At 42.3% G+C, this 26,182-nt stretch overlaps 1 protein-coding gene across 1 annotated transcript in view; it reads right to left on the reverse strand.

Moving 5' to 3' along the window:
- The window catches only part of LOC126312747 (X-ray repair cross-complementing protein 5-like), a gene marked incomplete at its 3' end in the record, with an annotated part of 30,229 nt that extends 13,054 nt beyond the window's left edge, over positions 1–17,175 (reverse strand). Inside the window, exon 1 of the mRNA XM_049992244.1 lies at positions 17,098–17,175. Within this exon, the coding sequence (XP_049848201.1) occupies positions 17,098–17,118 (21 nt within the window). The remainder of the gene's footprint in view (positions 1–17,097) is intronic.
- Positions 17,176–26,182: the final 9,007 nt, after the last annotated feature.

Here is a 26,182-nt window from a genome sequence, read left to right on the forward strand (position 1 = left end):
CCATGACCCGTAGGTAGCAGTCACCCACTGCAGTAGTAGCCCTTGGGTGGCCTGAGTGAGGCATGTCAATGGCATTTCCTGTCTCTCTGTATCTCCTACATGTCCGAACAACATTGCCATGGTTCATTCCGAGATGCCTGGACACTACCCTTGTTGAGAGCCCTTCTTGGCACAAAGTAATAATGCGGATGCAATTGAACTGCAGTATTGATCATCTAGGCATTGTTGAACTACAGACAACATGAGCCATGTACATCCTTCCTGGTGGAATGACTGGAACTGATCGGCTGTCGGTCCCCCTCCGTCTAATAGGCGCTGCTCGTGCATGGTTGTTTACATCTTTGGGCGAGTTTAGTGACATTTCTGAACAATCAAAGGGACTGTGTCTGTGATACAATATTTACAGTCAACGCCTATCTTCAAGAGTTCTTGGAACCGGGGTGATGCAAAGCTTTTTTTGATGCATGTGAACAATAGTACTTGTTTCATAGGTCATGAATGCGACATTTCCTACTGACGTGGAATGTGTCACTTTAATATAAGTTTTCTTCACACAAAATAATTATTTTTTTATTTTCTTTTCACAGTTACTACTTCATGTCTAAAAAGTCATCTATTGAGGAGGAGCTGCCATTCAGAAATTCTTTTAATTTGTTTTTAAATGTTGGTTGTCCAACTGTTAGACTTTTATTATTATTTGGCAAATGACCAACGATTTTTGTGGCAGCATAATTCACCTACTTCTGTGCCAAAGTCAGGTTTAACCCTGAATAGCGAATATCATCCTTTCTCCTAGTGTTGTAGCTATGCACTTCACTGTTATTTTTGAATTGGGATGGGTTATTAAATAACAAATTTCGTAAGTGAATGTATGTATTGCAAAAGTACTGTGTATATCCAGAGTTCCTTAAACAAATGTCTGCAAGGATATCTTGGGTGGGCTCCAGCTATTTTCTGATTACACGCTTCTGTGCAATGAATACTTTTTCTCTTAATGATGAATTACCCCAAATTATAATGCCATATGAAAGCAGTGAATGAAAATAGGCATAGTAGCTATTTTACTTACATGTTTATCACCAAAATTTGCAACAATCCTAATAACATAAATAGCTGAAGCTAACTGTTTCAGCAGATCATAGATGTGTTTCTCCCAATTCAATTTTTCATCAATGGATACAGCCAGAAATTTTGAATATTCTTCCTTGGCAACAGACTTCTGTTCACAGTCTATATTTATCAATTGTGTTATGCCATTTACTGTATAGTATCGTATATACTGTGTTTTCTCAAAATTTAGTGAGAGTCCATTTGCAGAGAATCACTTAATTTTCTGATAGACGTTATATACAGTTTCCTCAGCTGAATCTTGTTTGTTGGGTGTGGTTACTATACTAGTATCATCAGATAAAAGAACTAGCTTTGCATTTTCATGAATACAGAGTGGCAAGTCATTAATATACACTATGTGATCGAAAGCATCCGGTCACCCCCAAAACATACGTTTTTCATATTAGATACATTGTGCTGCCACCTACTGCCATGTACTCCATATCTGCAACCTCAGTAGTCATAAGACATTGTGAGAGAGCAGAAGGGGGCACTCCACGGAACTCGTGGCCTTTGAATGTGGTCAGGTGATTGGGTGCCACTTGTGTCATACATCTGTACGCGAGATTTCCCCACTCCTAAACATCCCTAAGTCCACTGTTTCCAATGTAATAGTGACTTGGAAACGTGAAGGGACACGTACAGCACAAAAGCGTACAGGCCGATCTTGTCTGTTGACTGAATGGGACCACCGACAGCTGAAGAGGGTCACAATGTGTAATAGGCAGACATCTATCAAGACCATCACACAGGAATTCCAAACTGCATCAAGAATCACTGCAAGAACTATGACAGACAGGAGGTGAGAAAACTTGGATTGTCAAGCGGCTGTTTGTAAGTCACACATCACGCCGGTAAATGCCAAATGACACCTCGCTTGGTGTGAAGAGCATAAACTTTGGATGATTGAAGAGTGAAAGAAACATGTGGAGTGACGAATTATGATACACAATGTGGCAGTTCGATGGCAGGGTGTGGGTATGGCAAATTCCCAGTGAATGTCATCTGCCAGCGTGTGTATTGCCAATAGTAAAATTCTGAGGGGGTGGTGCTATGGTGTGGTCGTGTTTTTCGTGAAGGGGGATTGCACCCCTTGTTGTTTCGCGTGGCACTGTCAGTGCACAGGTGTACATTAGCGTTTTAAGTACCTTCTTGCTTCCCACTGTTGAAAAGGAATTCGGAGATGGCAACTGCATCTTTCAACACAACTGAGCACCTGTTCATAATGCACAGCCTGTGGCAGAGTGGTTACACGACAATAACATCTCTGTTATGGACTGGCCTGCACAGAGTGCTGACCTGAATCCTACAAAACACCTTTGGGATGTTTTGGAACACCGACTTTGTGCCAGGACTCAATGACTGACATCAATGCCTCTCCTCAGGGCAGCAATATGTGAAGAATGGGCTGCCATTCCCCAAGAAACCTTCCAGCACCTGATTGAATGTATGCCTGTGAGAGTGGAAGCTGTCATCAAGGCTAAAGGTGGGTCAACATCATACTGAATTCCGGCATTTCTGTTGGAGGGCGCCACGAACTTCTAAGTCATTTTCAGGTAGGTGTGCGGATACTGCTGATCACATAGTGCATACTAAGAACAATAAGGGACTCAAGACTGAGCCCTATGGGACACCTTCGACAGATAACAAAATATCTCAATGGGTGATGTCTGATTATTCAATTCATTTAATATTTGATCAGTGAAATCATATATAGCATTTTCTGTTGAAAACCCTTTCTAAAAACCAAACTGATATTTTATTAGTTCTTCACTATTACAAATATGTGAGGCTGCTCTTGAATACATTACTTCTTCAAGAACATTGGATAAAGCTGTCAAAAGTGAGATTTGGCAGAAGTTGTTAGCATCAGACCTACCCTCTCTTTATGCAATGGTTTAACAATAGTATGTTTCATCCTATCTTGAAAAATGCCCTGCTTCCGCGAACTACTACATATATGGCTGAGAATCCTCCTTATCTGTTGAGCACAAGCTTGTAGTACTCTGTTGGAAACGCCATCAATTCCATGTGAACTTTTACTTTTAAGTGAATTTATTATTTTCCTAATTTCAGTAGGAGAGGTGGTTTGAATTTGAATTTTATCAAATTTGCATAGGTATTGCCTCTTCCATATACTGCCTGCATTTTATAATGAATATTTTCTATGCCTGACTTTATATTAACAAACTTTTCATTGAGTTTGATAGAAATACAGTCTTCCTGTGTTCTAGGTTGCCCTGTTTCCCTTTTAACAATATTCCAAATTCTTTTAATTATATTAAGCTTCCCCAAAAATTTTCAATTGTTAAATCATTAAGCGAATGCAATATTTTGGAGGACTGTCTTGCATTACTGTATGGTGCTAAGTCATAAACTGTATGAAACAAAAACTGAATCTAATCTAGCTGTACATCATGATCAGACAGACCATTCTTAACAGGAAAAGTTTTTACTTGATTAAATTTATTTTGGTCTATAAAGACATTATCTGTGTGCTGTTTTCCTGTAACATTTGTGTAGGAAAATCAGTAACTCATGTCAAATTGAAAGAACCAAGTATTACTACTCCAAGGACAAGCTTTCTATCGGACTCTTTCAGAAAATCTACGTTGAAATCCCAACAAACAATAATTTCACTGACAGACAGCAAAACAAAGAATCCAGGTTTTTCAAAACTAACTGAAGATTTCCCAATGTGGACCTATATACGGCTCCAATTATAAAAGTACCATTATTTAGTTTAAGCTCACACGTAAATGCTTCTATATGTTCCTGCACACAAATCTTTTTAGTTTCCATATTTTTCACACTAAGACAGATTTTTAACACATATGGCAACACATCTCTCCATAGTGTCTCTACTCCCATGTGCTGATTGTTTATATCCCCAACAAAATTCTCACATAAAACAGAAAAAAACCTGCCCACATTCATATCCACACTCACTCAGAACTTCAGAACAAATAAAAACACAGGCAAATGAACCAAATCCCCCCCCCCCCCCCCCCCCCCCCCGCCCAAAGGAAAACCATCTTCCTACCACAATACCATTTCCTCCTAATTCAGCCAACCACCTTCAGCTTATACATTTTACAATATTCAGCCAATACATTTTACAACATTCAGCCAATACATTTTACCCACAAGTTTCAAAAAAAAATTGAAATGAACAGTAACATTCCAGTACAACAACAATCATCAAGATAAGTTATACAGTTGATGTGCTGCTCTCCCTCTCCCTATAACACAGATGACAGGTCCTCAATAACCCTCTACAATACTCGTGCAACCCCCCCCCCCCCCCCCCCCGCCAAAAAAAATTGAATAATCCTTAAACTCTGTCCATGATTTACAGTTAAATGACGAAAATCCCTTCACCCCAAAAGAAAATCTATCCCATGTCAACTGGACTCCTCTGCAATATACTCTTCTATTAACACAACCACAACCCCTTTAGTACATAAGTCCACTATCCGAGAAAACACGTCACCCCCATAAACAACTGACCCCTGCACCCATGTTCCCACAGGATTGCCTCTCCCTCCCATTCTTAGCCTTCCCAAACTGAGATTTATTAATTTCTACAACTATCCCCAGACTCCCCCTCCCCCCCCCCCAAAAAAAACCTATTACATTTAATAAACTCAGAACCCACCTCACGATAATATCAGTCCAACACACATCTATCACTCACATCAGTCTCATACACACAAAACCAGGTAGTATAACAACCATACCAACAGTACATCAACAACACAATATGTTGAAAGGTCAGCCCAGATTGCTTGAACCACGACCCTCTACTAATTTGTCTCCAAACATTATCCCCATGGTGCCTCCATAGGAATATTTGTTCCTGATAGAGAAAGAGGAACTCCAGTTAACTTTGTGGCATCAATAGTTCGTATCGACCACGAAACTTAATATCTGTGAACTCTAAGTGCTCTGTCAAGCCTCCATCTTAACTTTACTTTAGTCAGTTCTTTGTTATACTTCATTCTGTACAGACGCAGTGTCAAGTGTAAAGATATACGAGCTATTAGATATATGGGAATTAAGTTCTCTATATCCCGAATACCGATCGTGTTCCCATAATGGTTACACCGCAGTTCATTCGTGATTCGTGTCTTCCGAGTCAATTTACACGCACAATTCAGTGTTTCGCATAGCATGGACCCTTACCTTGCCTCAGTGGCCCACCACAGGCATGTTATGCATCAGATAGTGTACATGCGGGTGGTGTTCGCAACCCCATCTGCCACCCCTTACTTGCAGGGCTCTCCGTTTCCAGTCACTCAACCGCCTGCCACTCTCACAGTGCCACCTGTGTCTGCCATGCTGGTCTCTCACCCTGTTCTGGAAGTGGGTCATTCCATCCACCACTCATCACTCGCAGTCCAGTTTGTGGGCCCCCTCATGTGACATCCATCTGCCTGTTAGCACGGTACCGTCCGTGCCTGCCGTGCCGTGTTTACATGACACACAGTCAACTATACCATCTGCTGCTATTACAGATTCGCTTGCCTGGTTTAAATGCGGGCCTACCACGCTGGCCTCTGACTTAACCTCAGTTCAGCCGCTACCCCAGAAGACACCAAAGCCACCGTCGTCACCACCTCCTGGCCGCCGCACTTACACAAGGACAACCCAGCATTGTGGTTCGTGCTCGTTGAGCATCTGTTCGAGTTGCATCATGTGTCTGACGACCACTCAAAGTTTCTCTGCCTCGTCACACACCTCCACGACTACTCTGATTTGATTTGTGACCTGCTCCTTTCGCCACCGCTTGCACTAAAATACGAGTTTGCAAAGAAGACTATACTGGAACAACTTGCCTGCAAGAGTTAACAATAAAGATTCTCTATGAGGAGCACCTGGGGGAACGCACCCCCTCACAACTCTGGCGCTGCCTTCGATTGCTCGTGAATGAGCATACCATACTTGACGCCATCTATGGACTGTGTGGTCTGCCAAACTACCTACCGATCTACAGATCCATCTGTTACCACACTTGTTCGAGTCCATTCACTCCCATCTATGCATTGCTGACCAGTTGTATTTGCTGCTGTGGCAACATCAGCCAGTTCATTCCACACCGTTGGACGGCACAGCACTCCAGGATCGCCCACGCACCAGTCTATTTACCAGAACAAATCAACGAGGACAAGCCACCCCCGCTGTCGCAGTCTCCATCTCCTCCTCACTCTTTCTGCTGGTACCACAAAGTGTTCGGCGAAGACACCAAGAAGGGCAGGTTGCCACGCCAACAGCCAAATGCCGACTGCAGGAACTAAGAGACTCTGAGTCCTGTGGGGAACATAACAGGCATCCTCTTACAATACACTTTGTTCACTTGAGCGCCCGGCCAAGTGGTCGTCTCTATGTGACTGATATTGTGTCAGGTCTAGCCTTTCTGGACGACACTGGTGCTGACATTTCGATCATACCTACTTCGATGGCTCCACCCGCTCTTCACAGACAATGTAACTTCCACGAGCTGTCAATGTGCTGACGTAACCTACCTCAGGCTCAGTTAAGGTTATAGTGACCCCATCTCCTTGCTGACATCGATGAACCGATCCTCGGTATGGATTTTTTGTCTCATGACGAACTATCTCTGAACGTCATACAGAGTTCAGTGCCCCACTAGTCTACAAACATTCGCATACCGTGCACCCGCACCTATGTCCAATGCTCTGTTTCCACTGCAACATACGATATCAAACGCGAGTGCTCTGCCCTCACAGGTAACATTGTGACCTACATTACCGACCTACTGTCAGAATATGACTCGGCAACACAACTCCGCCAGGACAAAGAGGACATCCACTTAAAGCAAACTTGTCGCGGCTCATACCTTGCTTCTGCAACTGCAGTTCGCAGCGCCGCCACCTAAACAAGATTGCTCGGCCTAGCTCGAACTCTCACCATGTTAGTCCACAAACTTTCCTTGTGTGTAACGTTCCAATACCCTGTCGCACTCGCCTCATCCAGTGCCGTGTGTTTAAACAGTGCTGCTAATGACAGTCGCGCACATGTTGCGACCATGCCCACCTCTTGGACAGCTACCCCCTCTCTCACTCACCGGCCACATGACCCAGTGTCCATTGTGGCCCCACATGTGATGCCAGCGCTGCTCTCACCCGTGCCGGTTGTCTAGTGCAAGGTTAACCGCGGACAGTCGCCGCCCATTCCCCTTCATTCGGTTCTGCGCATGCACCCACCCCCTGCAAACAAGCGCACACCGCGCTCCAGTAAGAGACATGTGACTTTCATGCTACTTTTCCCCACTTGCGCTAATGGCTATGCCGGATCATGCTGTACTCATCTGAAAACTCGGTGCCAGGATGTTAACCAATCTCAAGCGCAGTTCTGTTTCTTCCGTCACTGATGGAGTGACACACAAGATAGTAACCACTGCCGGTCCTCCTATTAGCCATAAGGTCCAACGCCTTAACCCTATCAAGTTGCGGGTAGCCCGGAAGCAGATTAATGAACTTTTGACTGCAGGTGTTCTGCAACCTTCAGACAGCAACTGGTCTTCACCAATCCACTTCGTCCCCAAACACGATGGATTTTTTTGAACGTGCGGTGATTACAGACACTTAAACGCTTGTACCATTATGGACAAGTGTCAGTGTCAGTGTCGTCCTAACCGCTGTCTGCTTCACGTCTGCTGTGCAGTGAGCTACCTTAATTTAAGTATTTACTGTATTTTTCTTACTTGTCACTTCTTCTTCGGTGTAGTTTTGCTTTTAGGAAGCTTTAATTGTCGAGTGCTATTAATAGTGTTCCATAGATTTCGTGTTTGTTTTGAATAGTCAGAGAGAGTCCCTTTGGTCAGCCATAGTGCCAGTAGTGCTAGTGTTTGTTTTCAATACAGTCCAGACACAGGTAGTACTATTTTGTTTTCTACAATAAGTGGCTAGCAATCACAGTTTAGTCAATGGTCAGCCGCCTTTAGTGAATTAGCAGTCTAGTTAAAAGTTGATTAATTCTCTTCAGTAAATTGATTCCTTAGGATGGATAGGATGTGTGACTGCTGTGTACGGACGCAGGAGGAGCTGGCCACTGTTCGCGAACAGCTGAGCGTGTTGATGGCCACGGTCAGCCATCTTCAGGCTGCTGCCTCGGAGTGTAGCGGCAGTGGGGAGTCTGGTGCGTCACAAGTTACAGGTGTTACACACTTTACCCACTGTCCCTGCTGTCGAGACAACTTCGCAGATACCGGGCGCGGTTGGTCCACCCTCTCCCCAAGGGGAGTGGCAGGTTCTACGGCATTCGCAGCACACGAGGCGGAGGGTAAATGTGGAGGCTGGCCGAGTGGCATAGCGCGCTCTGCCTGTGAGTGGACATGCGGCTGCTCCTTCAGCAAGGGGGGAGGGGTTTATTAGTTATTGGGAGCTCCAACGTTAGGTGGGTGATGGAGCCCCCTTAGGGAAATAGCGGAAAGGTCGGGGAAGAAGGCCAGTGTTCACTCTGTCTGCTTGCCGGGGGGGTCTCATCCAAGATGTGGAGGAGGCCCTACCGGCGGCGATAGAGAGCACTGGGTGTACCCGACTGCAAATTGTTGCTCATGTCAGCACCAATGACTCCTGTCGTCTGGGTTCAGAGGTCATCCTCAGTTCGTAAAGGCGGTTGGCGGAATTGGTGAAGGCAGAAAGCCTCGCTTGCGGTGTGGAATCAGAGCTAACTATTTGTCGTATCGTTCCCAGAACTGATCGCGGTCCTCTGGTGTGGAGCTGAGTGGAGGGCTTAAACCAGAGGCTCAGGCGATTCTGAGGAGATCTGGGGTGCAAATTTCTCGACCTCCGCTATCAGGTGGAGATATGTAGGGTCCCCGTGAATAGGTCAGGCGTGCACTACATGCCGGAAGCGGTTACGAGGGTAGCGGAGTACGTGTGGAGTGCATATGGGGGATTTTTAGGTTAGAGAATTCCCTCCGTAGGCCCGACAAGACGCCTCCTGAGATGCAGCAAGGTAGGAGTAGGCAAAATGCAACAGGGAATAACAATATTAATGTGCTAATCGTAAACTGCAGGAGTGTCTACAGAAAGGTCCCAGAACTGCTCTCATTAATAAATGGTCACAACACTCATTTAGTACTAGGAACAGAAAGTTGGCTGAAACCAGACGTAAACAGTAATGAAGTCCTAAACTCAGATTGGAATGTATATCGCAGAGACAGGCTGGACAGTGAAGGGGGGAGGGGTGTTTATAGCGATAACAAGTGCAATAGTATCGAAGGAAATTGACGGAGATCCAAAATGTGAAATGATTTGGGTGAAGGTCACGGTTAAATCAGGCTCAGAAATGGTAATTGGATGTCTCTGTAGGCCTCCTGGCTCAGCAGCTGTTGTGGCTGAGCACCTGAAGGATAATTTGACAAATATTTCGAGTAGTTTTCCCCACCATGTTATAGTTCTCAGTGGATATTTTAATTTGCCGGATACAGACTGGGAGACTCAAACGTTCATAACGGGTGGCAGGGACAAAGAATCCAGTGAAATGTTTTTAAGTGCTTTATCTGAAAACTACCTTGAGCAGTTAAACAGAGAACCGACTCGTGGCGATGACATATTAGACCTTTTGGTGACAAAAAGACCAGAACTATTTGAAACAGTTAGCGCAGAACAGGGAATCAGTGTTCATAAAGCGGTTACGGCATCGATGATTTCAGCCATAAATAGAAATATTAAAAAAGGTAGGAAGATTTTTCTGTTTAGCAAAAGTGACAAAAAGCAGATTACAGAGTACCTGACGGCTCAACACAAAAGTTTTGTCTCAAGTACAGATAGTGTTGAGGATCAGTGGACAAAGTTCAAAACAATTGTACAATATGCGTTAGATGAGTATGTGCCAAGCAAGATCGTAAGAGATGGAAAAGAGCCACCGTGGTACAACAACTGCTGCGGAAGCAAAGGGAACTTCACAGCAAACATGAACATAGCCAAAGCCTTGCAGACAAACAAAAATTACGCGAAGCGAAATGTAGTGTGAGGAGGGCTATGCGAGAGGCCTTCAATGAATTCGAAAGTTAAAGTTCTATGTACTGACTTGGCAGAAAATCCTAAGAAATTTTGGTTTTATGTCAAAGCGGTAGGTGGATCAAAACAAAATGTCCAGACACTCTGTGACCAAAATGGTACTGAAACAGAGGATGACAGACTAAAGGCCGAAATACTAAATGTCTTTTTCCAAAGCTGTTTCACAGAGGAAGACTGCACTTTAGTTCCTTCTCTAGATTGTCACACAGATGACAAAATGGTAGATATCGAAATAGACAACAGAGGGATAGAGAAACAATTAAAATCGCTCAAAAGAGGAAAAGCCGCTGGACCTGATGGGACACCAGTTTGATTTTACACAGAGTACGCGAAGGAACTTGCCCCCCTTCTTGCAGCAATGTACCATAGGTCTCTAGAAGAATGTAGCGTTCCAAAGCATTGGGCACAGGTCATCCCCGTTTTCAAGAAGGGACGTCGAATAGATGTGCAGAACTATAGGCCTACATCTCTAACGTCGATCAGTTGTAGAATTTTGGAACACATATTATGTTCGAGTATAATGACTTTTCTGGAGACTAGAAATCTACTCTGTAGGAATCAGCATGGGTTTCGAAAAAGACGGTCATGTGAAACCCAGCTCACACTATTCATCCACGAGACTCAGAGGGCCATAGACACGGGTTCACAGGTAGATGCCGTGTTTCTTGACTTCCGCAAGGCGTTGTTTAATGAACAAAGTAAGAGCATATGGACTATCAGTCCAATTGTGTGATTGGATTGAGGAGTTCCTAGATAACTGAACGCAGCATGTCATTCTCAATGGAGAGAAGTCTTCCGAAGTAAGAGCGATTTCAGGTGTGCCGCAGGGGAGTGTCATAGGACCGTTGCTATTCACAATATACATAAATGACCTGGTGGATGACATTGGAAGTTCACTGAGGCTTTTTGCAGATGATGCTGTGGAGTATCGAGAGGTTGTAACAATGGAAAATTGTACTGAAATGCACGAGGATCTGCAGCAAATTGACGCATGGTGCAGGGAATGGCAATTGAATCTCAATGTAGACAAGTGTAATGTGCTGCGAATACATAGAAAGATAGATCCCTTATCATTCAGCTACAAAATAGCAGGTCAGCAACTGGAAGCAGTTAATTCCGTAAATTATCTGGGAGTACGCATTAGGAGCGATTTAAAATGGAATGATCATATAAAGTTTATCGTCGGTAAAGAAGATGCCAGACTGAGGTTTAGCGGAAGAATCCTAAGGAAATGCAATCCGAAAACAAAGGAAGTAGGTTACAGTATGCTTGTTCGCCCACTGCTTGAATACTGCTCAGCAGTGTGGGATCCGTACCAGATAGGGTTGATAGAAGAGAGAGAGAAGATCCAACGGAGAGCAGTGCGCTTCGTTACAGGATCATTTAGTAATTGCGAAAGTGTTACGGAGATGATAGATAAACTCCAGTGGAAGACTCTGCAGGAGAGACGCTCAGTAGCTCAGTACGGGCTCTTGTTAATGTTTCAAGAACGTACCTTCACCAAAGAGAGAAGCAGTATATTGCTCCCTCCTACGTATATCTCGCGAAGAGACCATCAGGATAAAATCAGAGAGATTAGAGCCCACACAGAAGCATACCGACAATCCTTCTTTCCACGAACAATACGAGACTGGAATAGAAGGGAGAACCGACAGAGGTACTCAGGTTACTCTCCGCCACACACCGTGAGGTGGCTTGCGAAGTATGGATGTAGATGTAGACAATTACCGAGTGCTGAACATCAATGACTTCACTCATATGTTATCCAGCGCCACGATTTTCAGTGTTATTGACTGTAAACGCGCCTACCACCAGATTCCTATGGCGCCAGAAGACATTCCTAAGACGGCTATTATTACGATGCTCGGTTTATTCCAATAGCACTTCATGCTGTTCGGCCTAAAGAATGCGGTGCAAACATGGCAATGTTTCCTTGGCTCTATCTTGTGACAGTTCAACTTATGCTTTACTTATCTGGACGACATTCTCATTTTCAGCAGCTCAGCAGAGGAACATAAAAATCATCTGTCTACGGTTCTCCAGACCTTGAACTCCAACAGTACCGAGGAAAACAAAAGCAAGTTTCAGTTGCGCCAGGCGTCAGGTTCCTCCCTAGGTCACACCATCTCCGCTGACCACATTCCGAAATCTTGTGTGCAGGCTATCACGTCTCTGTTGCCCCCGGCTACTTACAAAGATCTACGCCGCTTCCTCGGCACCATCCATTACTATCATCACTATCTGCCTTCCGCCGCTGCTGTTCAGGCACCCCTGACGGATGCACTATCAGGCAAACAAACTTCCGGTATCAAACCTGTCTCTTGGACTGCTCCGATGCTAGAGACCTTCAAGGCTCTGAAGACTTCTTTAGCTCATGCTGTGACACTCGACCACCCCAACCCCTCAGCTGAGTTATTCATCACTACGGACGCCAGCGACATTGCAGTGGGGGCAGTGTTGCAACAACGCAAGGGCAACATTGTTTCTCCCCTTCAGTTCTTCTCCAAGAAACTATCTACGGCTCAGAGAAATTATTCTGCATTTGGTAGAGAGCTCCTTGCTGTCCTCACCGATTACAAACCACTGGCAGAAGCATTCTGCAACCCATCTGCGGAACCACCCCCTCTATGTTACCGTCACTTTGACCTGGTTTCTCAATTAACAACGGACGTACATTACATCAAGGGTGCAGATAATGTTGCTGCGGATTTCTTCTTGAGGATCAGTGCTGTTTCCCGCAGTGTTGATCTTTCCGATCTGGCCTCTGTCCAACATATGAACGCATTTTCAACAAACGCATTTGCACCCACCCGTCAGTCACTCACCGCCCAAGACTTATGTTCCCACCGCACTCTACGACTGCTCCAACATCATGCTGCATGATGATGCAGTTAGGCAGCCTCTTCAACCTCCTTATCTTGGCCCCTACAAGGTCCTGTGGCGGGAGGACATGACTTTTGATATCATGATTAAAGACCGCACACAGACAGTTTCTCTGCATCGCCTGAAACCGGCTTTCGTCAACCCTGATGGTCTCCCACCGCTGCAGTCGGACTCTGCAGACGATCCATCCGTGATCGAGAACAAAGATGTGCTCCCATCAACCTCACCACACACCTCTTCCGCCGCAGACTGTTCAGCACCGTTCCGCAGACTGTTCACCACCGTTGGCTAGTTTCCCAACCTTGCCCCGTTTCACCTCGCACAGGTTTCGCACCCTCACCTCTAATGTTGGAGACACACACACCTACTATCAGTTTGTCCTGCAGCGTGTCGCCACACCGAGTGAACGATGTTTCTATAGTGGCATTTGACGACCGAGTGCTCATTCTTTTGACAGATACCAAGGTCCCACCATTGGACGGTCTCTTACACGTCAACATTGCAAACACGAGTGTGACTGAGCATCTCTACATGCTTTCATTTCTACAGACGGCTCGATCCACTTAAGAGCCACACACGCCTCCACCACGTCATCGACCATCCCACCCGCTTACTCCTGGGCTGGCCGCAGTCTCATCTGGCCACAGTGGCTGACTGACTACGAAGTGGACCTGCCTCTCAGCGCTCCGCCTGCGCAACCCACCTCGTTTGAGATGGAAGTACTTGTGGTGTGCCTGCCCATACGTACGATTTTCACCAACGATGCTCACACGCCCTCACCCTTGGACATCTGTAGTGCTCTGTCGAGACTCCATCTTAACTTTACTTTAGTCAGTTTCTGTTATGCTTCATTCTGTACGGACGCAGTGTCAAGTATACATGAGCTATGACATATTTGGGACTTAAGTTTTCTATATCCCAATTACCGATCCCATTCCCATAACTTCATCAACACACCACATTGGTGGTACCTAACGTACTTGGCAATCAGCAAAACAGCTATAAAAACTTTATGACAGCTGCCACTAATGACTGATTATTAAATTTCACAATCAGATCCATACACAGAAATGAACAACAAACACACAAAATTAAATTAAACAAACAAATAAATTTCAAACGGCAAACTAAAAACCTGAAAACAAATTTGTACTCAATATCTACTGAAATTAAAATTACTCACTGCCAAATCAACACAGACCTCCAAAATCATGGTGTACTACACCAAAAAACTCCAATATGGCACTAACATTACACATTCACAAATGAATTAGAAAAATGAACTTCCAACACTAGAGCACGGCACAGTTTCCTTCAAAACACCCTCTAGAAACATGATCCACATTAAACACGCTGCACCTCAATGATACCACGAAACAACACAGTTATGCTACGGATCAAAGCTGACGGGTGGAATCGCTGTCATTGGCTGAGATGGCAGCAGTGTTTACTTCTGCCTATTAGTGTATAATTTGACTCATTCCACATCCCAAAAGCTCTCCATGACAGTAGTTTTGAAATACAATATGTGTATGTACGTATGTATGAATGAATGAATGTAGTTAAGCCTTAATCTCGATCTACAATTTTTACCCCAACACCCTGTCATTCAGATTAGGCTACACATTTTCTTTTCCTTTTGCGTGATTCTCTGATTTGTGATACAGTCAATTGTCATACTTTTGTGAACAACTCAGAAACATCACCTTATGTTAGCACACAGAGGTCCACCAGAACAAAAAGCAAGAAATTTTGATCTCGAAGAAGATTCTGTACTTCAGCATGCCTACATTTCCTTTACGACTAACTGAAAACCTAAAAAATCATTTGCAAAATTAGCTAACGAGAACAAGGCATTACTATGGACTGCATACATAAAGTGTTTCCACAGCATGTTAGCACTTTAAGTAAAGGCTGCTGGGAACAGAGAGGAGTGAACCTTGTTCGCTCATATGATGCTGCGGACAGAAGAACTCTGATCTCCCAAATACAGTAGACAGAATTAATCTGTGTACTGCACTCTTATGCAAGCAAAAAGTGACAAACTAAAGTAATAATAATTTAATTGTTACACATAAGTGAAACAAATTGAAATATCGTTAGTGAAATGTTCAGTAACAAGACTCACAACTGAAAACTATGTGCTAGTGAAATGAAACAGACAATTCAATGATGGTTGCCACAAAGCTACAACACACAGTGTTGTTTATCAGATAATATTGGCAAAATTCTGAAATACTGACCTAAAGTCATCCAAATTATGCTGATTCCTTGGTCCCCCAGCAATTTCAAATGTACATGTCACGTAAGAAATTGTATTTTTAGAAACATTTCAATGATAGGAATGCTTGTTTAAAAAAGATAAATACAAGCATCAATTGGTAACTGTAAGATCATTCAGTAAGGCTCTTGAAAAACTAAGACCTATAACTGTTTTGGAATTTGTATGATAACCAGGAAGATTTAAAATGGGATAAACAATCAAAAAATATGCACAGAGTAAATTGAATGTTGGTACCATTTATTTGACCAAATGCTTTCTTGACACAAATATACACACAACAGAGTAACATAATGCACACAATACATTCATTGTTATGGCACAGAAAACAGTTGGAGTTGAATATGAATCATCTACACACCACACTACAACGAAGTAAACCACTGCAAACAGGAAACACGTTCTTTAACCAGTTACCTCATCACTTCAAGGTGATAAAACATAATTAATAAATATGTTTACTTGCTGAAGGCCTCAACTATATCACAAATGCATGTCATAAAGAACAGACACCACATACGTAAATAATTAAGGCGAGATGGCCAATAATCTCTTCAGTGCAGATGCACACCAGGTTCAAACTCTTATGGGAATTGGTGAAATGCTACAGTAATGGGGATAACGGGCAAGGAGCACTACATTGGTCATGTGTGGATAAGTTGAGAACTAGAGTCTAACATGAGACATGCTACAGTGGTCTGTGCAATTGCGATGACCACTGTGTCTGGATGGCTTAGTGGTCAGAGCATGTGCCTAGTGACCAGGACACCTAGGTTTGAATCCTGGTTCGGCACAAATTTTCAACTTATTCCATTGATTTAAATCGATGCTCACTTGGAAACAATGTCTGTAATTCATTTATGTCGTAATTCGTAATGCCTGCTGAATCGAAATGTTGTCTGTTTTTTTGGACATCGTTTGGAAATGTCCAAAAGAACAGACACCACATATATACAATTAAGGAGAGAGCGCCCAGTGATCTCTTCCATGTGGATGCAAACCTGGCATGAACTCTTGTGGGAATCAGCAAAATGTCACGAACACTGAGTAAAGGGCGCTACATTAGTAGTGTGTGGAGATGCTGTGAATTTGGGCCTGATGGGAGGCGTGCTAGGGGTGCTCTGTGCAATTGCGATGACCACTTTGTCCAGATGGATAAGTGGTTAGAGCATCTGTTTAGAAAGCAGGAGATCTAGGTTCGAGTTCTGTTCTTCCACCTTCTACATTAATTTAAATCAACACCTACTCACAGCCAACTCTATATCTGCTCTGCGTCTGTGTTATAACTGCTGACTTGAGAATAATTAAAGGGAGGCTGCAAATAGTAACAAATAAAAAGTTGTGTATCATGTCATTATTACGCGAAAACGTGAGAATAGAACTGGTGTAACCTATCACTTTTTTTTCTTCTCCGGTGCAAGTTGCATTCGTGAATAATTAATGATGAAATTCAGTTTTCTTTCTTTCTTTCTTTCTTTCTTGATTTTTATCACTTTCTACATTATCAACGACGGGAACATAAAACTTGTTAACATACATTGTGAAAGACGAGTCGCTTTCAGCGTGCCACTGATATTCAAGTTTTATCAGTGAAATGGAACAATTCCATAATAAACTCGATAACTATTTCTGACAGTAATATATACCGAAAAACTTGTCCAACGATCAACGTGAAATCATCGTATTATTTGTACAACACAATTTATGTACGTTATATGTTTCAGAGAACTGTTATGTTTGAAAAAAAATTATTATTTTATAATTGTTCCATACCACTTTCGCTGCGCGCGGCATAATAACAACACTACCATACACTAGAAAACAAACGATGACGTTTCCCGCCGCCGAACAACAACAAACCAAAGTTAATAGCATACGCTGCATACCATACATCTTTGTGGATTTTTTTTAATCATAGAAAAAAGTTGAAAGAATGGTGATTTTTTAGGGTTGTTATCTATCAGTGTATTTGTGGGAAGATAGTAGTATGACGAAATAGATTGAAACCAATAAACAAAAGCTCCCTAATTTGCCAGGTCTATGGGCACCTGTGGTCGAATTTCTTCATTTTCGATAGCTACCGCTATTGGCTAGATGGTAAACAACTGTGAACTGAACATATTAATGTCAGATGACATGAGTATGCCACTGCGGTGTCTTGGGTTGGAGTTTTGTCTTGAATTTGTCATCAAAGAAAGATTAAATGTTAAAAGAATGACGTTAATATATCGTTTCAATATTCCCTTTGATGTATATTGTTCGTAATTTGGTTCTGGAAAGTACAACTACATTAGTAGCAAATATAGTGCGAAACTGGAAAAATATTGTTTTAAAATATGCACGATAGGACGCTCCCCCACATACTGATTGCATTATGACTGTGGATTAAACAGCTGTTTCATAGATGCACAAAATTTGCTGTATGCGGATGCTTTTTAGCAATTTGAAAAGGCGTACAGTTCAGCTTATTTCCATGTTTCGTAGTTTGATGGCCGTTTTCGTACTGTAGCGTAGCGCGTATTGTTCTGGTGTCTTTTGATCGCCTATGTGCAGGAATAGGGCAACAAATTCATTGAAATACCTTGTCTGCAGGAACAAGAAACTAAACTACACCTGAACAGGCCGAGAAGGCCCAACCGTCATGACCGGGCGCAGTGTCATCCTCAGCCACAGGCGTCAGTCAGTGTGGGTATGGAAGGGTGTATGATCAGCACACCAGTCTCCCTGCTGTATGTCAGTTTACGAGACGGGAGCCGCTACGTCTAAATGAAGTAGCATCTCAGTTTGCGTAACAAGGGCTGAGTGCACCCCGCTTGCCAACAGTGCTCGGCAGACCAAATAGTCACCCATCCAAGTGCGAGCCCAAACTTACAGCGCTTAACTTCGGTGATCTTACGGGAACCGGTGTTATCAGTTCGGCAAGGCCATTGGCTGTCTGTAGTAATACGGCAAGAAGTTTACAGAAAAATTGTTCATAGGCTGTTAAGAGTCAAGAAAAAATAAATTTTGTTACTTTGTGTGACCACACAGTTATTATAATAGTTTTTGTTGTAGTAACAACAAAGTGTCAATTATTTTACTTTCATTTACTCAGGCACTGCTTTCTGAAGTTGGCATTTCACACAGAAAGTGTTGTGCTGTATGTATCATCACAGTAAAAGTTTGTTTCAATTATACCTACCGATGTTCTGTATTTGTACAGTTAACAAATACAGTGTCTAGACATGCTTTTAGTCTAAAAGGTTTTGATTACGTGTCATGGAAATCATTGTTAGCACGGTCAATAAAATATTTACAGTAGGTTTGTTAAATATACCGTCAGAGTTTGAGTTTGTCTCCCTCAATCATTGTAACATTTTTTCCCACTTTGTCACTTAGCTAAGTATATTGTGTAAGCTTTCAGGAAGTATATTTTTGTCTGCATCAGGGACTCTGTAGATACACATTAAAGTAACTTCTAGCCAATCTCATTGGGATCTGTGATGCCAAAACATTTTTCAACACGTTCTCAACTAAGCTCCAGTGTTCTAAAGTCAATTTCATTGGAAGCATCATTAGCATTACAGAACAGATATCTGCAGAGACTGTTTCCATATTTGTAGCCCTTTGATGTATAGCATTCTGTGTGTTTTGGTTTGAGCCAGCTTTCTATTAAGCAGATAAAAGAATACTTCAGAGAAGGTAACGTTTGTTTCAAAATTTCAGCTTTACATCCAGGTTCCTGAACTGTTAAAAATACAAAGCTACATGTTTCATTGAAATCATTTTCACTGCTGTCAATCCTTACTTAACCATCATCATCATCATCTTGCGCAGGTTGCAACCCCTGTCAGGGTCTACTTGGAACTCTGGCCTCTCCGTGGCCCCACCACATTTCTTTCTCCTTTCTGTCCCAGCCTTCTCTCATCTACAGACATGTCTTCACTCCAATGGTCCATCCATCTCTTGGTCATCCTCTAGATCTCTTGCCTCCTCTTGACATTTCATGAACTGGTCCCAGTATTCTGCCAACTCCCATTCTTTTAACATGTCAATACCACCTTAGTATTATCGTTTCTGTGGTCTTTTTCAAGGGCTTCTCTTTTGCCATTTCTCTGACTGTCTCAGTCCTTACTCAGTCCATTCTAGTAAGGTCTATTCTGCATCTTTGAGATTTCTTTTTATATGCACGTATCCTGCTCACCTGTATTTTTTGCAATACCCACTTTTATGGTGCATATGTAAGTAGTGGGGCATAATATGCTTGGTGTAACACTTGCGTTTGTTTGGTACATCCTTACTTCACACCGGGCCTCGTACACTCTGTAGGAATCCGTGGGATTGCCTTTTCCTTTCACTAACCTTGTTCTACCTTCTATTATGCTCCTCAGGTACTTAAAACATTGCACTTTCTTTAGTACTTACTTCCTCATCTTCTATACCTCATGCCACCTTCACTTTACAATTCTTTGCATTAAATTTTAATCCATACTGTTCCACCGTTTCCCCACACACATTTAGCTTTTCTTGTATCTCTTGTTGTTCATTTCCCCACACCATTAATTCTTCTACAAACACTAGTGCTTCTGTATTTTCATCTCCTGCCACTATTGTCATTATCTCAACTGTAATGGTGATGAAAAGCAGGAGCGATAGTGCACTCCCTCTCTTCAGCCCATTTTTCTATTCTAACCAGTCTGTCTTCTCTTCTCCTACTCCTACACAATCCACATTTCCACAACACACTTCTTTTGTTCTCATTGTCAGCAACCCAGTTCTCCCTTTCCAAAGGTTTAGCAGAACTTTCTTCTTTCCACACCGTCATATGCTTCCTCAGCACCCATGATACCATTGTTAAATCCTAAACATATCTATAGTCTCTCACTCTGTAGGTGCTCTACACTGAAAATCAGATCCACTGTCCATTTTCCTTTCTCAGTTCTCCTCGTGTCATGTTTTATTCTATTTTCTCCAGGATCTTCTCCAATACCTAGGCACTAGGGCATGTGACAGTAATTCCCCTATAATTTTCATAGTTTTCTAAAATGCTTGTTATAAATCAGTACTGTGACTCCTTTTCTCCAGTGTTCAGGTGCTCTCCTTTCTGTCTAAACTGTTCTCAGCGCCCTATAGAACCACTGCACTTCAACAATATCAGGCCCTCCCCATCTCCATCCTTAGTTCATTCAATACTGGTGCTTTTCCTCCTTCCATAGTCTTCATTGCTTCCTCTACTTCTGTCCATGTTTGGTCCATATTGACATCCTCCACTTCACTGCCCAGAATGAATCTCAACACTTTGATTCAAGGGATTCAAATTCAGTAGAGATTTTGCACTAGTGTACAAGTGTTCAGTTTAATACTGTTTATACCTTTGCAGTGAAAAAAAAATTGTCAAATAAATTGAAGCATTATTGGGTGCTCACTTTTAAGCAGATCGTCACAGAATCATTGCGTCTTGTTTACTAACTTAAGCTTCCCCTATTTGTTTAACTTAAGTTCATACCTGGTATTTCTTCATGATTCAGTTTGCTTATACATAAATGCATATGATTAAATTTTTCATATAGTTTCCATAGCTCAAAATTATAGTGGTCAGTTTCTTTATTAAATGTGCCACTGAGTGGGTCATATCACACTCGTACATTTACAGGGTGACAATTATTGAACTGTTATGAAATAAGATTGTCATAACTTCTGAGTGGTTTGTGTTAGAACATTCAAACTGCATGGTTGGCTGTGGGGCATGATGACAATTAGTAGGATTTGGTTTAGCGACGATGCTCACTTACATTTGTATGGGTTTGGCAATAAGCAAAATTGGTCAATTTGGGGGACTCGGAATCCATATTTCACAATCAAAAAGTCTCTTTGCCCTCAATTGGTGATTGTGTGGTTATTTATTTATTTATCGTATGGTGATACAGAGCTTGGATTAAATACATAGTTTTAAGAGTACACAGTGCAAGAAATAACAAGCAAAATACATGTACAGAAACAAATGTTCAAAGTTTTATGCTAAATTATCTACACATGACACAAGTTCTTAGATTTCTAAGTCCAATCTGTTGATCCAGTTGAGTCCTTCGTTTCGGACATTCACCAACAATGTGATTAACTGTTTGCAGGGCACCTCCACAGTCACAATCTGGAGATGTTGCCCAGCCTCATTTGTGCTTTACATATCCACAGTTCCCTTGTCCTGTTCAGATGCGGTTGATGGTTCTCCACTGGCATTTGAGGAGTGTGAAATCTGGAACTCGCATGGAAGGCTTTTCAACCACATGACTGTTGAACACAGACGATTCTTCCCACTGACTTCTCCTTACTTCATTGATGTTAAAGTCGGAGGCTTCAAGATGTGTAGTTTGCCAAGGTGGTTTTCTTGACTTCAGACGCTGAAGTTCTGCTATTAATATATCACTGCATACAAGTAGCTGGGGGTTCTTCTGCATGTTTCTCCAGGTCTTCAGGAGAGGTGGTGGTGGTGGTTAGTGTTTAACGTCCCGTCGACAACGAGGTCATTAGAGACGGAGCGCAAGCTCGGGTTAGGGAAGGAAATCGGCCGTGCCCTTTCAAAGGAACCATCCCGGCATTTGCCTGAAACGATTTAGGGAAATCACGGAAAACCTAAATCAGGATGGCCGGAGACGGGATTGAACCGTCGTCCTCCTGAATGCGAGTCCAGTGCGCTAACCACTGCGCCACCTCACTCGGTCTTCAGGAGAGCATCTGATCTTCATAGAGATGGAGGTTGGATGTTACTTAAAACTGGTAGCTATGCAGTTTGAGTGCTACATATGCAGCCTGTGATAAGTTGCATTGTATGGTTGAGTTGCGCATCTATCTTGCTACAGTGAACACTGTTCATACAAGTTGGACAACAGTATTCAGCAACAGAGTATGATAGTACCAAAGCAGTTGATCTTAGGGTTTGAGTGCTGCAACCCCAGGAGGTACCAGCGAGCTTCTGAATGATAATATTATGGGTCTTATGTGGTATGCAATATCCAGTCTCAGAATAATCGGTGCAATATTCCTTGATGACACAGTCAAACGGTACGTGAAGGCTTTGGAAGATGATTTCATCCTCAATGTTCAAAGTGATCCTAATTTCAACAAGATGTGTTTCATGCAAGATGGAGCCTAACCCCCATTGAAGCAGGAAAGTGTTTGATGTTCTGGAGGAACGCTTTGGCCACTGCACTCTGGCTCTGGGTATCCAGAGGCCACTGACATGGGCCTCGATTGATGACCTTGTTATGTGGATCTGAACACATGAGACTCCTTTTTGTGGGGCTAGATTGAAGACAAGGTGTACAGCAATAACCCCAAAACCATTTCTGAGCTGAGAACAGCCATTCAAGAAGTCATTGACAGTATCGATGTTTTGACACTTTGGTGGGTCATGCAGAATTTCACTATTCGCCTGCACCACATCATCATCAATGATGGCAGTATACTTAACATGTCATAACCTAAATCTAAATGTCTGTAGTGATGTTTACATGTTGAATAAAGTGCACACTGTAGTTTGTAACTAATTTATGTTTTTTTTTTTTTTTTTTCATATAGTCCCATAAGTGTCACCCTTTATCATTGTCACATTTCAGTTGCATAGTCCTAATAAAAACACCCCTTACCATCCAAGTGCACACTTGGTAACATTTTTGTAAAAAATGTTGACGTTACCTATGGTTATGACAACTCATTCAGATGGTGTGTTTCTGTGGTTGGGTTTTCAACAACTCCAGGATTAACTTCAGCATAAACAGAGTAACCTGTTTCTTTACATTTTCTTGGTGGAAGCAATGTTTCATCATTTTCCAGAAGTTGATCTTGGACAACAGTGTTTCCTTTTCAATATTTTAGCTGAAAAGTATACAGCCATCTTCAAGATGAGATGGTTAACATGTCAAGTGGCATTAATTTGTTCACTGACTCACCTTGAAGGCAGCTGTATACTTATCAGCTGAAATATCAAAGAAGAAATATTGCTGTCCTTGTTGCCACTGAAAATTATGGAATATGCAGAGTAATCTGTGCTTGCAGACACGAATTATGAAGACTGTCTGCAACAGCAGCCAATACATTGATAGTTTTGTTACATATGACCCAGTCACATGCCCAAAAGAATTTTATTGAAATGTTTTTTTGTTTTGTTTTTGTTTGATCCTTATCAGAAGCTTCATTACATTTTTATTTTTTCATTAATACAGGTACAAATTACTTCGTATGGCTGTCATCATTGTACATACATATATGGATTATTTATTGCATAGGTACCTAAGACAAGAATAATAAAAAGATATAACATATGTAAAAAATTGTGATAGAGAGATATATACAAATTTATTACTAAATTACAAAAGGCAAGGTTAAAAGAATAGAAAGAGCCTGACCCAAACAAGAGAAATGAATCACAAGACTCCTCTGGTAATACCCCTTGGACTTTACATGGGAGAGAGAGAGAGAGAGAGAGAGAGAGAGAGAGAGTAGTTGAAAGATGTATTAACTTGGAATTGTCAAAAAAACCCAATTTTTTTAACAGTGGAAACTCATGGTTGGAATATCAACAATACTAGGAAAAAATGGAATTATACTCATTGTAAAGATGACCTGTGGAGTTGCACACAGGCACAATGAAAAGAATGTTACAGTGTACAGCTTTTGGCCAAAACATTCTCCAGCAAAGAATACACACACATTCCCACAAGCAAACACCTTGTGAACTCATGGCTGCTAACACCGGTAGCTCTGAATGAAATGCGGCTGTCATACATGTCATATGAATAGTAACCTGGGGTAGGGCGAAGAAGGGGGAGGGATAGCAGGACTGGAGGGGGGGGGGGGGATACGAGTACTCTCTGGTGGGGCATGCAGGGACTAGAAATCGCCAGGTGCAGTGTTGTGAGGTGGGATTGGTGCCCTGGGGAGGGGGGAATGTGGAGCAGAAAAGGAGAGGAGCAGGTCAGGGGAAAGGAGGGTGTGTGCAATGGCAAAAAGTGGCACACAATGGGGGTGAAAAGGAAGGTGTGATAGGACAAAGGGAGGAAACTGTTGGGCGGAGGGTGCGGGTACAGTAGTTTACTGTAGATTGAGGCTGGGATAATTCTGGGATTGAAGAATGTGTTGTAAGAATAACTCCCATCTGTGCAGTTAATAAAAGCTGGTGGAGCAGAGAGGGATCCAAATAGCCCAGATTGTGTTGCAGCCATTGAAATCAAGCATATTATGCTCAGCTGCATGTTGTGCCACATGATGCTGAATAGAAAGTGCTGGATGGGTGGATTGGGCAGGTCTTGCACCTGAGTTTTCCACAGGGATACGATCCCTGTGGCAAGGTGTTATTATTGAGGGTGGCGCAGGGATGGACTAGGATGTTCTGGAGGCTGGGTGCTCCTCCTTTAAGAGGAGTGAGGAGGCTCTTGGGTAGGATGTACCAGATTTCAGGACATAATGATAGATAAAGTCCTGATGAAGGATGTGTTTCGATTGTTCATACACCTGAACATAAAATGCTTGATTTCAATGGCTACTTCACATCTTGGACCATCTGGATCCTCCACTCCTCTACCAGCTTTTGAGACCTGCACATTTAACACATTTTTCAACTGTCAGTGCAGTGGGACCTTTTGTGACTCTAGCTTTGTTCAGATGGCCTTTCTTGCAACTTGAACAATATGCACATGCAAAGTATGGTGTTCTGAGCCAAAAACTATCACACACTATGGGTAATATTCATATGGCATTGCATGCTGTGCAAATTCTTTTTCCAAAAATTAGTTTGGTTTTCACTGTTTCTCTCTCTATCTCTCTCTCTCTCTCTCTCTCTGTTTGAATCCAGTGATGTATACTTACTTGGTGACATTAGTTAGAGATGGAAATTATTTGTTCAGCTGGATTCAATGCTTTCTTTGATAGCCTATATACCACTTTTACTGTGACACTCACAGATAATGTGTTGTACTGATTTTGCAGCTTTTCATGTAGCTGCTAGCTTTCTTGGCATTTGGGACTAATTGCGGCTGTATTGTTGGGTAATACATGTATTATCCCTTTTCCTATCTCTTGAGTGTGGTAAATGGTCCACTATGCTTTATAGTACTTTATCCATATTTCCATTTTCTTGATCATTGTTAGAACTGCTCCTCCATTACACATAACAATTTCTTTTATTACATTCACAAAGAAGATTTCTGTGGCTTGAGATTTACAAGACAATCTGTTCATATTTTTAATGTATGTTTATAAAAAATGTAGAATAGCATCTTAAATTTTCAGTTTTGTTGATTGGTGTTATGCAGTAACAACAGTCGGTTTATGAGTAATGTTTCTTGACACAGCTATGACACATATCCTCCAATTCCAGTTTATTTTGGGAGTGAAATAAATCAATGAATTTCTGTAGTGAGAGACACTGAAATATGTATATGAACTGATATGCTGCTCCTTATTGTGTCATTTAGGTTACAAGAAGTAAATCACTTAATATTTCCAGTATAAGGAAAAAATAGATTGCTTCTCACTGTAAAGATGACACATTGAGTTGCAGACTGGCACAATGAAAAGACACTTACACATTAGCTTTCAGCCAAAGCCTACATCAGAAAATGAAACACACACACACACACACACACACACACACACACACACACACACACACACACACACAGGGTGCCCCTTTTATCTTGACCACCCTAAATAATTGTTTGTCCAGATGAAAATTACAAAATGTTTCAAGCAAATGTTCTTTAGCCCCCAGGGGGACATCAATGAGCATGATTGCCTTTGTTGTAGCTTTGTTTTCTTTACAAAGATATGAACAGCTGTATGACTTTTTTAAATGGCATCCTGTATTTTTTATTCAGTAATTCAT

The sequence above is a fragment of the Schistocerca gregaria genome, unplaced genomic scaffold (genome assembly GCF_023897955.1).
Source record: "Schistocerca gregaria isolate iqSchGreg1 unplaced genomic scaffold, iqSchGreg1.2 ptg000449l, whole genome shotgun sequence".
Classification (NCBI taxonomy): Eukaryota; Metazoa; Arthropoda; class Insecta; order Orthoptera; family Acrididae; genus Schistocerca; species Schistocerca gregaria.